The 15,548-nt window shown below is 39.1% G+C and overlaps 1 protein-coding gene across 2 annotated transcripts in view; it reads right to left on the reverse strand.

Moving 5' to 3' along the window:
- KCND3 (potassium voltage-gated channel subfamily D member 3) overlaps window positions 1-15,548 on the reverse strand; it is a 286,509-nt gene that overhangs the window by 35,131 nt on the left and 235,830 nt on the right. For both annotated transcript variants that reach the window (XM_072137602.1, XM_072137601.1), the window contains exon 4: window positions 15,163-15,325. In XM_072137602.1, coding sequence (XP_071993703.1) covers window positions 15,163-15,325 — 163 coding nt within the window. The remainder of the gene's footprint in view (window positions 1-15,162; window positions 15,326-15,548) is intronic.

Below are 15,548 nucleotides of genomic sequence, written 5' to 3' on the forward strand. Positions count from 1 at the left end.
TAGAGAAACCAAAACATGTTTTGTCACCATAGTATCCAATGCATATATCATACAAATATCACATTTTTTTACAACTTGAGTGGTAGTTATTCTGTGTATGGTTGAATGTTGTAATCTGGATGTTACAAGTGTATGAAGCAGCAAGATACAAAGGCTCTTAACAGTCTTTTGTCAATGCTTAATACACTGAATCATGGATTTGGCTGGTGTGATAATGTGCTTTATATTCCGCACATCCCCTTATCTAACAGAATAAATCAAGCGACAACTATCACAAGCATCAAACAGCACAGCTTCCTTTTAACACAGATCATTCATTGCAGATAGTGGACAAGTACTTGTAATTTGCCTAATCATAAAGTCCTCTCAGTCGCTCGTATTCCTATTGAAGCAAAGCCGAATCCTTTGCCATTCTTCCCAATCATAAAAGGTAAATAGATGAAAATAGAAACTGTCATAATTATATTTGGACACATTTTCTAATGTAATCTTTCCAAGAGCTCATGCAGTACTCTGCAGCTCTCCCTCTAATTATTATTAGCTAATTACATTTGGATCTTAAAAGGAAGCAAAAAGTGTTGTAATTGTGGAGGTAAATATCGCTGCTGTCACTCTTCCAAGAGTGGAAAATAATGAGCAGATCATTCATGAATACTCTGAGATTGGACTGCTCTCCTATCTGTCACCTTTATACATACTGTATACAGGTTGGGAATTTATGGAAGGAAATTGACTTCCGTAATTAATGTGCCATCCAAATATAAACCAGTCCAGTAAGGCCCAACTGACCGCTCTTTATTCTGAGTAATGGTTCACATACCACTCCTTACAATGATTACACCTGCAAAGGACTGTATTGTTTTATCCATAGACGATGAGCCCAACTTCTATTATTCAACATGGAGAAAAAACATGTACCAAGTTTTGTCATATTTCATCTCTTGGAGATATTCTCTTCCCAAAGTGTTGCTTCTCTATAACACAGATTACAGATTACATTTGGATACATGTTCAGAGTGACAAAGATCTGCTTTGCTAAAACAAGGGCATTTCAGTTCTGTCCCCAAGATTGCCCTGAACTATCAGGAATGCCCACTTAAGGCTGACACGCTTATAAGCAGCACTCCTGGTCACAACAGACCAAAGTTGAAAAGACTGTGAAAAATAAAGACAATTCAAGACTAATTGAAGGCAGTCGGTAAGTTTCTACAGTGCCTACAAGTAGTATTCAACCCCTTGCAGATTTAGCAGGTTTGATAAGAAGCAAATAAGTTAGAGCCTTCAAACTTCAAACAAGAGCAGGATTTATTAACAGATGCATAAATCTTACAAACCAAAAAGTTATGTCACTTAGTTATATTTTAATAAATTTTAAACATAAAAGTGTGGGTCAATTATTATTCAACCCCTAGGTTTAATATTTTGTGGAATAACCCTTGTTTGCAATTACAGCTAATAATCGTCTAGATCAGGCCGGCACAGGTCTCTGGAGTTATCTTGGCCCACTCCTCCATGCAGATCTTCTCCAAGTTATCTAGGTTCTTTGGGTGTCTCATGTGGACTTTAATCTTGAGCTCCTTCCACAAGTTTTCAATTGGGTTAAGGTCAGGAGACTGACTAGACCACTGCAACACCTTGATTTTTTCCCTCTTGAACCAGGCCTTGGTTTTCTTGGCTGTGTGCTTTGGGTCGTTGTCTTGTTGGAAGATGAAATGACGACGCATCTTAAGATCCTTGATGGAGGAGCGGAGGTTCTTGGCCAAAATCTCCAAGTGGGCCTTGCTATCCATCTTCCCATGGATGCGGAGCAGATGGCCAGGCCCTTTGGCTGAGAAGCAGCCCCACAGCATGATGCTGCCACCACCATGCTTGACTGTAGGGATGGTATTCTTGGGGTCGTATGCAGTGCATCCAGTCTCCAAACGTCACGTGTGTGGTTGGCACCAACGATCTCGATCTTGGTCTCATCAGACCAGAGAACCTTGAACCAGTCTGTCTCAGAGTCCTCCAAGTGATCATGAGCAAACTGTAAACGAGCCTTGACATGACGCTTTGAAAGTAAAGGTACCTTATGTGCTAGTCTGCAACGGAGACCATTGCGGTGGAGTACGTTACTTATGGTATTGACTGAAACCAATGTCCGCACTGCCATGAGATCTTCCCGGAGCTCCTTCCTTGTTGTCCTTGGGTTAGCCTTGACTCTTCGGACAAGCCTGGCCTCGGCATGGGAGGAAACTTTCAAAGGCTGTCCAGGCCGTGGAAGGCTAAGAGTAGTTCCATAAGCCTTCCACTTCCTGATGATGCTCCCAACAGTGGAGACAGGTAGGCCCAACTCCTTGGAAAGGGTTTTGTACCCCTTGCCAGCCTTGTGACTCTCCACGATCTTGTCTGTAATGGCCTTGGAATGCTCCTTTGTCTTTCCCATGGTGACCATGTATGAGTGCTGTTCACAAGTTTGGGGAGGGTCTTAAATAGTCAGAAAAGGCTGGAAAAACAGATAATTATCCAAACATGTGAAGCTCATTGTTCTTTGTGCCTGAACTACTTCTTAATACTTTAGGGGAACCAAACAGAATTCTGGTGGTTTGAGTGGTTGAATAATAACAGAAAAGTCCGAAAGATGGTGTAATTACCATCTGAAAAGAAGCGTCGGCACTACCATACTCGCAAGGGAAATTCTCGGACAGCCTCATGTTGTGGTGTTCAGGCGGGGCACAATACACGGGTGGTGCTCAACCAGAGAGGAGTGTGCATATAAGTAAAAAGGTAAAAAGGAGGCGGCACTCACCCAAATAGGAAAATCTTCTTTTTATTCAACACCAAAGCATGGGGTATTATCTGTTAATAAAACCTGCTCTTGTTTGAAGGCTCTAATTTATTTGCTTCTTATCAAACCTGCTAAATCTGCAGGGGGTTGAATACTACTTGTAGGCACTGTATATTCTCCACATGCCTCCCTGGAGCCCCTTGTCACACAAGGCCTTGTTTACAGCTGAACTTTCCTTCCATTTGTTGCTGAAGATGAAACTGGGAAAACCTTTGTTTTGGGGCAATTGCTTCCTTCTCCTAATTCCTATAATACAATTAAATTACTAAATCCTAAAGAGTGAAAAGGAAAACATCTAGACTTACAAATGTGTAATGGCCATCAGTAATTTGAGCCAGGTGAAATTTATAAACTGAAAATGAAGAAATCTGCAGACGATCTTAGTTTTAGGCGTAGAAAACCTCTTTTAATAAAAAATTTGAATTTCACAAAACCATAACAGTCCAAAAACAAATAGTGCATCAAATGAAGCTTTCTTTGATGTCCGATCTTTTTGGGGTACAGCGAGAGATGAGTTAGCATTGCATGATCAATGTCCCATATTCAGTGGTCAGGGAGGGGTGCATCTAGTCTGAATCCCTGGTCAGTAAGGGTCTGTGTTGTGTGTAAGAGCTTTGACACTGATTACAAAGGTTTCTGCATATCCATGTAGGAATTAAATTGCATCCAGACTTCCAGTTTACATGATGGGCCCATAGACTTAGAAGGGGAAGATTTATCAGAAGTGCGTGAGGTAAAACTGTTCCAGTTGCCTGTGGTAACCAATCAGAGCTCAGCTTTAAATTTATAAACAGCTTTGGGAAAATGAAAGCTGAGCTCTGATTGGTTGCTGAGCTCTGATTGGGCAACTAGAACAGTTCTGCTCACAGACATTTCTGATAAATCTCCCCCATACAGTATGTTTCAAAAGGACCTGTCTGATAAATGTGCACCATAGGTTTGGCTGTGCATCTTCAATTGACGATTTCCGCTGGTTGGTGACATAAATAAAATGAAACAGTCCAAAAATGTACAGTCATATAATAAATATATGACACATTAGAAGCTATACTATTGGGTATGTAGATAATTTGGGGTTCATACATTTCCTTTTATATATAATAATATATAATAAGAACTAAAAAAGCTAAATTCTTCTCCTGCTCTGCATTTATGTTGCCTTCTATTAAACCACTTACCACTGCGGGACAGTTCGTACAGATCAGGGAGCATCTATTACTATGAATCCATAGGAGGAATTATCTGTCTGCCTCTTCTTTTATGAATTAAATGCAAATTTATAATTAAAACCCGGCTCACAGATGAGTTGAGGGAAATCTGTGCTTAGTTCCTCCATTCTTATTGCTGGCGATTTACATTCATATCCTGGGCTTTAGCCTTTACACTGTCATAGTTTTCTTGTCTCATGGGGGGCTTGTGTTAATGTATTGAACTGCTATTGAGCAGCAGATTACTACTGTCTGTGTCTGTATACAGTAATTTAGCATGAGTAATAACCAGTGGTGAGATTTTACGCAGGAAAGCGGTGGGTGAACTCAGAGCAAAAAATAAATTAATAAGTAGACAACAATAAATCACTTAAATGTTAAAAGAATGAGGTGGAAAAAATATTTTCTTACATTCAGACTGAAATGCCGTGCTTAACTGTTCCTACCTGAAATGATTACCATGGATTTCAATGCCAGTAAAGTGAGCTGAATTTCCAAAACAACCTTAAAAGGTCTGTCTTAGTCTAGATTGATATTCTATCCTTTGTATTGGTCTGCATCTGACAGCTAGCATACCTAACAATCAGATGCTACTACTGCTCAGTGCTCTTTAACGTCATTGGGATCTGAGGAGTAACCCCCACCACAAGGCCAAGATTGTTTCCAAGTTTGATGATTTTATTGGCCATACACATTAGATGAAAACTATTTTCGCATAAATACAATAGGGTGTAAATGACTATTTGGCATTAAATTAATAAAATATTGGATACTTTGTTCTGTACACAGTTGAATGTACTGACAACAAAATCACAAAAAATTAGAAGAATTAGAAGAACCTGCCAGCGGATCCACCTTAATAGGTAGATCCGTGGTGGTAGGTTTAGTTTAACCATTGTAGGCCTGAATATGGAGTCACACAAAAAATTTAAGTGGAAAAACACACTACAGGCTGATCGAACTCTTATGAAATGTCCTTAAAACAAGTCAAAATGAGACTCAGTATTATGTGTGGCCTCCATGTGCCTGTATGACCTCCCTACAATGCCTCTGCATGCTCCTGATGAGGTTGTGGATTGTCTCCTGAGAGATCTCCTCCCAGACCTGGACTAAGACATCCGCCAACTCCTGGACAGTCTGTGGTGCAACGTGATGTTGGTGGATGGAGCGAGACATGATGTCCCACATGTGCTCAATCTGATTGGGGAATGAGCGGGCCAGTCCATAGCTTCAATGCCTTCATCTTGCAGGAACTGCTGACAGACACCAGCCACATGAGGTCTAGCATTTTCATGCATTAGCAGTAACCACACCAGTATATGGTCTTACAAGGGGTCTGAGGATCTCATATCGATATCTAATGGCAGTCAGACTACCTCTGGCGAGCACATGGAGGGCTGTATGGCCCTCCAAAGAAATGTCACCCCACACCATTACTGACCCATTGCCAAACCAGTCAAGCTGAAGGATGATGCAGGCAACAGATTGCTGAAGAGCACAGGATGCGAGTAGCAAATTTGCCAATCCTGGGGTTCCCTGGCAAAAGCAAAGTATCCTGCATGGTGTTGGGCTGTAAGCACAACACCCATCTGTGGACATTGGGCCCTCATTCCATCCTTAAGGTAGCAATTTCTAACCGTTTGTGCAAACAAACACACATTTGTGGCTTGCTGGAGGTCATGTTGCAGGTCTCTGGCAGTGCTCCTCCTTGCACAAAGATTGAGGAAGCAGTCTTGATGCTGGCCATAAATAAGGTTTGATCAGCCGAAACGCATAGGTCCGGTTGTTGGTCTCTGTGGATACGTGTTCAGCTTTTATCCTTCGTATTGAATAAAGAAGATTTTATGAATATCTACCGTCCAAGTCTGCAGTTCAGTGCTGAGTATCTCTTCCTTCACTTACTGATATGTTGAAGTCTCCACATTATCTACGAGCACCTGCTAATGATGAAAGGCAAAGCGGCTGGAAGGGTGAGCTGGAATAGCAGATAGTGCGCTATTTTGTTTCTCACCTATGGTACCCTGCACATCTCCTGGTGTACTGGCCTGTCTCCTGGTAACACCTCCAGCCTCTGGACACTACTCTGACAGACACTGAAAACCCTCTTGTCACAGCTCCCATTAATGTGCCATCCTGTATCAGCTGTACTACATAAGCCACTTGTGTATGTTGTATAGTACATCTCATGCTACCACAAGTGTGAAAGTACCACTAATAGTTAAAATTGACCAAATATCAGCCATAAAGCATTGGTACTGAGAAATGGTCTGTGGTCCCTACCTGAAGAACCACTCATTTATTGAGTGTGTCTTGCTAATTCCCAATATTTTTTTTACCTGTTGTCTATTCCATTTTCACAACAGAATGTGAAATTGATTGTCAGTGTTGCTTTCTAAGTGAACAGTTTGATTTTACAGAAGTTTGATTTACTTGGATTTTTATTGTGTCCCTTAATTTTTTAACAGTGTATTATGGCCCATACAATACATAGAGTGAAAAGATGTTCCATGTTAAATCACCACCAAAGACAAGAGGGCACTGTTTCAGTCTGGAGAAAACAAGGTTTAATCTCTAGAGGAGACAATTCTTCTTTACTGTAAGAACTGTAAAACTGTGGAATAGCCTGCCTCAGGAACTGGTCACAGTAGGGACAGCAGAGAAGTTCAAAAAGGGTCTAGATGCCTTCTTACAGCAAAATAACAAAAATGTTTATATATTGTAATCTAGAATTGTTTTCCCTTACATCCCTTCCTCTATTTGGTTGTAAGGCAATCACCATTGTTGCCTATTTAATAGACTTAATGCAGATAGAAAGGCATACTTTGCCTCTCCTCCTCAGCCTTGCTACAATCATTGGGCCCTGCTCACTTGGACCCCATTCATTACTCAGACTTTCCTGCACCCTGTTATTTGTGGAAGGCTGTGCAGGACCTCTATGTACATGGTGTCTATATGATCTATACATGTTCTATAAGAGCTATAAGTGAGCCTGTTTTGACATGCTGGATTTTGATGTTAAATTCACTTTAATGCCTTGCATCTGCAGCTTGGCATGTGACATTAAATATGCAGATTAGATGATCTACTTAGCTTAGGGACACAGGGATTACTTTACAGGATAACAAGAGAGGGTCAAAAAATAAAAAATGTAAAAAATGTATATATGACAGCAAAAATCGTTCACACTATCTCTGTGACAAAGTCCCGCAACCTAAATCTGTTGACATACCGTTTTTTTCCACACAGTTCAGTCCCCAATTTTGTGAAATCACGAATATCGTGAAAAAATATTTACCTATTCTATACCAGGACAACATATTGGACAGTCTACTAAAGAAAGGCATTTGTTGTGTCTCTACTAGAGCACCCACCTTAGGTGGCATACTTTCCCCTAATTCCTTTACTGTCCACCAACACAAACAAACCTGGCTAAGTTACAAAGGAAGCATATGCTGTGGTCGTAACAGATGTAATCTCTGTAAATATTTACATAAGACTTCCACTTTTACATCCCTTTCTACGTGTCAAATTTACCCTATACGTAAGCATCTCAACTGTGAAACGACTTATTTAGTGTACATAATCATGTGCACACAATGTAAATTGCAATATACCGGTTGCACCACCAGAAAACTCAAAAACCGCATAGCGGAACACATCACCGGAGCAAACCCAAATAACATTACTAGCACTCGCAATGTCTCCGGTGCATCCAAACATTTTCGGGACGTACATAAGGGCTCTTTCAAACACATGACTGTTACAGCGATAGAACAGGTCTCTGCAAATAACCGTGGAGGGGATCACAAGAAAAAACTCCATATGTGGGAAGCATATTGGATTATGCAGTTGGATACACGTTTCCCTAAAGGTTTCAATTATAGAAACGATCTTATGTTTGTATATTGATTTTTATGCACAATTTTTGTACCATTACACTGCATTGTATTTTCTTACATATTGTCTATTGTCTATTTTCTAAAATCATGTCACTTACACATTGTTCCCCATTCTTCCCCTCCCGGATCATGTGATTAGGCCATGCCCACATAGTATCACATGATCTGCAGCATGCTCATTCTTGTACACACGCCCCTTACGCCCACCTCCCGGCTTCCGGTGGCGTCTTCCTCCATTGTATAAATCATTTCAGATTTCCTTGTCGATAGGTATGATTAAGGACATTTTTTGTCCGAAACGCGTCACCAGACTTCCCCTTCCCCCCTTTTCTTTGTGATGTCACTTTTAACAAGATGCTAATAAAAATTGGAAGAATTTTCTAACTTTTAACAGTTGCCGGTGCGGATATATACATTTTTTATTTTTTGACCCTCTCTTGTTATCCTGTACCTTGGATCCGGACCAAGCGGAAATTTTATCCAGCACTGCTTTGACTCAAGACGTCCCCATGGAAGGGTGAGCACACACAAACAACAAAATCTTTTTTTGCCTATTACTTTACAGTACTGTAGTCACAAATGTGTGGCAGCATTTTGATAAGTACTAAAACGCTTGATGGCAAAGACACCATAGGTGCAACATTTGATTGAAAAACTGTATTAGCAAACACGGTGCAGCCTTCTAGTTCCAAACTGGTAACATCTTCCAAACCAATAAATAAGTGTCCTAATGCTAAATATCAGGGGTCACACAATTGTGCATTGGTTTTCCAATACAGATTAATTCCTGTAGACCCCTTCCTCTCCAGCAAGACTGGCTATGTCACTCTATAATTATCTGAATCGTATTGTAGCAGATTGTGTAATCTTTTTCGGGTATTATATAGTGTTTTAGTTTGTCCTATAATATGTACTGTACCCCATGCAGTTTTTATTTATTTATTTACAAACATTGTAAAGTCCGCAAGTCCGGCTAATTACTTGTCGTAATAGACATCACTAGTAATAGTAATCTGCCCCGGTGCAGAGCTGAACCGGCATCGTGAAGCACGGGGTGTCAGTGGTAATCTATGTCTGACATACCTGTGTAACATCCATGGTCAGAGCAATTTAAATGGCTGCAGAGAGATTCCCTGCTTGATCGACACCCCTGTATCATTTTTGGGGGGTGCCTACCATTGCTATGGCAACCCTGCGGTCTGAGCTAAGACCCCAGGGTTGTCCATAATAAATGCCTGTAAGGTCTTGTCACAGATGAGACCTTACAGGCAGTGTGGCAGCCTTTGACAGTGCTAATACCCTGTAATACATCAGTATTGCAGGATATTATAATGAGCAAGCAATCGAACAATTGCTTGTTCATGTCCCATAGTGGTACAAGTAAAAAAAGTTAAAAAAGTTAAAAATAAAGTAAATAAAGATAAACTAAGAAGTTAATAAAAAAAAGCCCCCAAAGCTCCTTTACATATTTCACTTACATATAAAAAAAGGTAAAATCACTTTACAAACCGGACATGTGTAGTATTGCCACTTGTAATGACTCATACAATAAAACAAAATCATTATTAAACCCGCACAATGAACCTCGTAAAATATTTTTTTTAAAGTCACAAAACACATGATTTATTGCATAAAATGCAATAAAAGGTGATAAAAAAAATATAGAAATTTGTATTGTGGTAATCATAGCGACCCGTTGAATAAATCTAACATGTTACTTAGGGTTGAACACCAAAAAAAAAAATCAAAAATCAATTACAGAATTGATGTTTTTTTCTAAACCTCCTGCCACAAAAAGAAGTTCATACATTTTCAGCAAGAGGGCATAGCCACCCCAAAACAGTACCACTGAAAAAACCATCTCATCCCGTAGATATTAATTCCTGGCAAGGCAACATTAACCAAACATTAACCAAAAAAAATATTTTATAGGTTAAAAAAGTCTGCAATGAACCAACTAAAAACCACTAAATTCTATAAGACAAAACTGGCTAATGCATGGTCCTCCTTCCCTTCGGTGCCTCACTGTGCACCCATACAACAAGTAACATCCACATATGGGGAGTCTCCGTACTTGGGAGAAATTGTATAACAAATTTTATGATGGGTTTTCTCTTTTTATCTTTTGGAAATGTGTAAATTGTATTTCTAAATGAACTTATAACTGACAGATTTAGCCCATTCTAAATTTCACCTCCATTTTGTTTTAATTACTTTGAAGATCTCAAGTGGTTAGGTATCTTCCTAAAAGCTGTTTCTTATAGTTTGAGGGGTGCAGATTTGAAAATGGGTTTATATATGGGCAGTTTCTAATATTTTATATTTCAAATCTCATTAAAAACAATAATGAGTAAAAAAAGTAAACTCTGAAATCTCCTTGAAAATATGGAAAACCGATGTTCGATTTGTAAGCCGAGTGACCTCAAAATAAATTATCCAGACATTTCAAAAATTATGAAAAAATAAAGCAGACATTTGGGAAATATTATTTAGCAACTAATTTAGGTGGTAAAACTATCTGCCTGAAAATTAGATAATTTCGAAAATGGCACATTTTTAATTTTTTTTTTTTTTTTAATGAATAAACACAAATCTCATCAGTCAAAATTTACCATTATAATAAAGTACAACCTGTGACAAAAAAACTATCACGACATTCCTTTGATAAGTAATAGTGTTCAAAAGTTATAGCCATATAAATTGATGCATGTCAGAAAACAAAAATTGGGTCTGAGCCTTAACTACAAACTGGCTATGTCGTGAAGGGGTTAATATAGATTTTGAATAGCTAATGAATAGTTTCATAATAAATGTGGATATACTTTTGGAGAACATATATACATAAATACACATAGTTCTGTCCAAAGAAATCAAGTATAAATGGCTGACCTTTTCTTATTTTGGGGTCCATCACACAGACAAACAAGCCAAACCAGTATATCTGTTCCAGAAGGAACATATTTTCAACTCTAGACAGCACTGTTTCAATGTCTTTGCATCTTGCCAATACAGTGTAGGTGAGAGGCTACACTCTACTGACAAAAAAACTTTTTATAGTAAAGTGCTGCACTCTTCACTCTTAAGGAGTTTCAAACAGCCCAGGACAGATCCAGAAATAAAGTCCACAGTGGTCCACTGTGGTGGATGATGGAAACGAAGGAGGAATAACCGCAGCCGATCAGATAAAAAGTTCTTTATTTTTTATGTTTGTACACTACTGACAAGATGGAAAGACATTTATACAGCACTGTTGTTATATGAAGGATTATATATCAAAAGAGGTGGTCCTATTAGTCATACCTCTGCATGTGAAGTCATACAGGGGGTCTTCCAATTACTGATAGGACCGCCCCTATGACCACTCAACTTCTAAGCAAAGGATCAAAGATATAGATACCCATCACCTGGTACATATTTTCTATAGTAGTTGTAGTATGTTGTAGTTATATAAATATAAGAAGGAGTACAAAGAAGATCAAAATGGGTTTCCTATTATGCAAACTCATTTTGCTGAGGTTTACCCTTTCCATCCAGTGGCACCATTCCTTTAGAGCTCACTACATAGATAATTTAACCTACGTACCCCAAAATGGTATGTCTCCTCTTGCAAAAAAAAATAGTTGCAACATTTTTTGAGAAAGGGGAGGCACACCTTACTTACTTTACCACTCCAGGTGATTGAGGTGATTGGGGTAATTGCCAGCAGCTCTGAGTCAGAAGGTCCATAATTGGATGGCTATCTCTGCTCCTGGGAAATTACCAATTGCTGTATTCTGTGTTTGGGAAGCTGTTCTGTTGGCAACCAATAAAAGCCAATAAACTAATTAGGTAATAAAACTGGTTGCGGCAAGTTGCTCCCAACTTGTCTGGAGAGGACTGTGATGTGCTAATAAGTGTCCATCTATCCCAGTAGAGGGCGGTCCCAGAGCTATATATATATATATATATATATATATGTATATATATATACACACACACACATATATATATATATATATATATATATATATATATATACACACACATATATATATATGTATAAGGAAGCAGCACCTACATGCCAAGCCCACAATCGGGAACAAGCTCATCAAAAAAACAAAAAGTAGGAATCCAGACCACAGAAACTGAAACGCAGCAGCGTTCACTTGTAACAAAAAAAGTAACTCAAAATCCATCTTCAAATCTTGGGGTGCTTCCATTATTTTACTTTTTTAAATGATTGCATTTATGAATACTAATCACTTGCTATCCATTGCATTAGTTATTTACCAATTGTAGATTCTTCCTTAATCATGCAGTGCATGATTATTGGAGCTGCCTTCTTGCTTTAATAAGAAATTATAGCAGCCACATGGACATAGGGAAGTTCATTGACATTAATAGTAGGGTTCTAGGTATGTTATATAATCATAACGGTGTAGGTGAAAAGGGGTGAAGTCTATTGTGAATTAGGAGAATTCTGCCTGTGAAAATAATGGGATGATTACTGAGAAGTGTCATTTACAAATATCACAAAAATTGTTAAAGGGTTTGTTAAAGGAACTCAAAAAAAGTCTCCCTCAGCTCTGTCACCCTCTTTCCCCTCAGGACTTCTTTTCAGCCGAGTCAACCAAAATCTCCCTCAGAATGAAGAAGCTGAGGGAGATGTTGGTTGACTCAGCTAAAGAGAATTCCTGAAGGAGGGTGTAATGAGGAGGGATACATTGGTTGAATCACACATTGGCTTCTTAATAGGACACACCCTTTGTGACTCGGTGAATCAAGGTGCCAGCCACTTTTGTAAGAGGAGTGTTTTTAGCTAGATCTGAGTCTAAAAATATCATGTGACACAATATGAACCTGAAATTAGATTTAATGGTGAAAACCTGATTACTAGTTCCCTTTAAATATGTCTAGTATAAAAACTTAAAAATAAACAATAGGTCATTTTCACAAGGCCTTAAGTTAAGGTCAAATCATGCATCATTTTGCTGAAAAGAGGATTTATTGAGTCCTCTGGCAGATTAGTTTTCTTCAGCTGTGGGCTGTTTAATACTATTTGTATCTGTGTTACATGGAAGGATATACCAGTGTCAGAGTGAACTATTCACCCAGGGCTTTAATCAGCATTCTTCAGCTTTGATCTCTAGTGCTAGATATGATTCAGCTCCATACACTAACAGGGTGCCTGATACATCTGTGCATGGGATCTTCTTGACTATATCATAAAGCAGTTCAACAGCTGCTCGCTTTTACATGGTTCAGTACAGATTTCAGCTATATTTGTACTATAACTATATGAATATTGCTTATCAGTCTTACCAATACTTAACTTTTATTTTGTAAGTTTATTACAGTATACATTTAGTAATTAGAGTTAAGACGGACACCAGGTGTAAACTGACACCTGCTTAGCAAACACCTTCCTTGGTTGCTATGGATCTGAATTGGGGCTAAAAGTGGAAACTAAGGGGGAGCTCCAGGATTCTGTTATCCCCTACACAGGGATATGGACTACAGTGTAAGGATCCCCAGGTCAACTGGCAGCTTTCCAAAATAGCAGATGTGGTCAGACAGCTTAAACAGATAGGTCGGGTGACAGAGGTCTTACAATATGAATGTCTGGGAGATGGCCCAGGCAAATTGAATACAGGCAGTCCCCGGGTTACGTAAGACATAGGTTCTGCAGGTTTGTTCTTAAGTTCAATTTGTATGTAAGTCGGAACTGTATACTTTATTATTGTAACCCCAGTCAAAAATTTTTTGGTCTCTGTGACAATTGGATTTGTAAAAATGTTGGGATTTCATAAGAACCAAGATTAACAATAAAGCTTCATTACAGACACCTCTGATAACTGTTATATCTGTTTATTGAAGCCTAGGGCTAAAGTACAGTAAATTACCAAAATCCAGATGTCTGTTTGTAACGAGGGGCATCTGTAAGTCGGGTGTTCTTAAGTAGGGGACCGCCTGTACTAGCAGTACAAAGAACTGGCATGAAATCATTGATGGATGATACACCTTTCCTTAGTTAGAGACTTACAGAAATCCATTGTTGGGGAAAAGGTATATTAGCAGGTTGTCAAAAATATCAGGGCAGAAATCCTGGAAGGACAGCACAGTTCACCATTGGCCAGAAAAAAAACAGCACCTGCTTGTGAGCCAGATTAAAATGAGAACAAGAATAGGGTAGAATAGTTTGTTTTCTCTAAAGTAGCCCCATGTATGATGGACATAGTTGGATATTAAAATAAAACCTATATATAGATATCGAGATATTAAAAGTAGCCTTGCCTGGGGTAAAAAACAAACAAACAAAATAACTGATGCTTATCTAACGGTCCAGCATGGCATCTCCCATCAACTTCGACCTCTGTGGCCTTTATCAAAGGAACACTCCAATCAAAGCTGATTCGTTCAATTATACCTTGTGCAGAGCCCTCTCTTCTAATTGGTCTTCCATTCACTAAACTCTCTCCTCCCCAATCTATTCTTTATGCAGCAGCTAGGCTAGTCTTTCATATCAAACACTACACAAATGGTACAGCATATCAAACAATACAGCACTGGCTGTCTGTCTCCTACCGAACACTTTTTAAAATAATAAGCCTCATCCACAAAGCTCTGCATAATGCTGCAACTCCCTACCTCTCCTCTCTCATCTCAGTCTATCGCCCAAGATGTTCTTTCATCTGCCAGTGATATTAGATTATTCTCTACCTCAATTCGAACCTCTCATGCACGTCTACTGGACATCTCCAGAGCTACACCAATTCTCTGGAATGCTCTTCCCTGGACTATCAAATTAATACCTAACCTCCAAAGTTTCAAATGTGCTTTTAAAACCTTTAGGTAAGCCTATCATACTCGCTAACTGCATTCTATCTGCGCCACAATTCTGCAGCATGAACAAAGTGCTCCAAAATATGATTGGTACACACTTCCTGAGCAGTGGAGGGGGCTGCAGATTAATAAAGACCATGAGTCAGTTTTGATTATCTGCCACACTCATCCCACTCCAATTGCAAACCGCACATAGTACAGACTGCACTAGTTTTGATAAATGTGGACCACTGTTTTTTAGGAGTCCTGGAAAACTATGTTGTAACTATCTGTGTTGACAGAAGGACTGTGAGATGTGGGTTTATATTCCAAGATTGTAGCAGGACTTGGTGCACTGGTGTCCGATACCTCTTCAGTGAACACAGTTGATATAATTCCTTTAAGGAGTGAGTTATATAGTACTTACCTTTTGTGCTCGTCTCTTGTCAGCTCGCTGATTCTGGTGGTAAATCCGGCTGAAGTTTGACACAATGACAGGGACTGGCAAAGCAATCACGAGCACTCCACTCAGTGAGCAGATAGATCCAAAGATTTTCCCAGCTATAGTCTTGGGTACCATGTCACCATACCTAACAAGAGAGAAACATAACAGGTTAAAACCATTGCTGGGTGTATATTTACATGGGGGATCACATGGAAATGAAATAACAAGATTGGTAATATCTAGATTTCCTATGTCAAACAAGCTGTAATGGGCCACTGATTTGTCTGTGTAGCGTTTGTGTACTTGTGAAGTAAATGTGTAGGAAAAGTATGAGGAGCATTTTTATAAAATTTCCTCTTTCCTTTCTG

This window comes from Engystomops pustulosus, chromosome 2, assembly GCF_040894005.1.
Source record: "Engystomops pustulosus chromosome 2, aEngPut4.maternal, whole genome shotgun sequence".
Classification (NCBI taxonomy): Eukaryota; Metazoa; Chordata; class Amphibia; order Anura; family Leptodactylidae; genus Engystomops; species Engystomops pustulosus.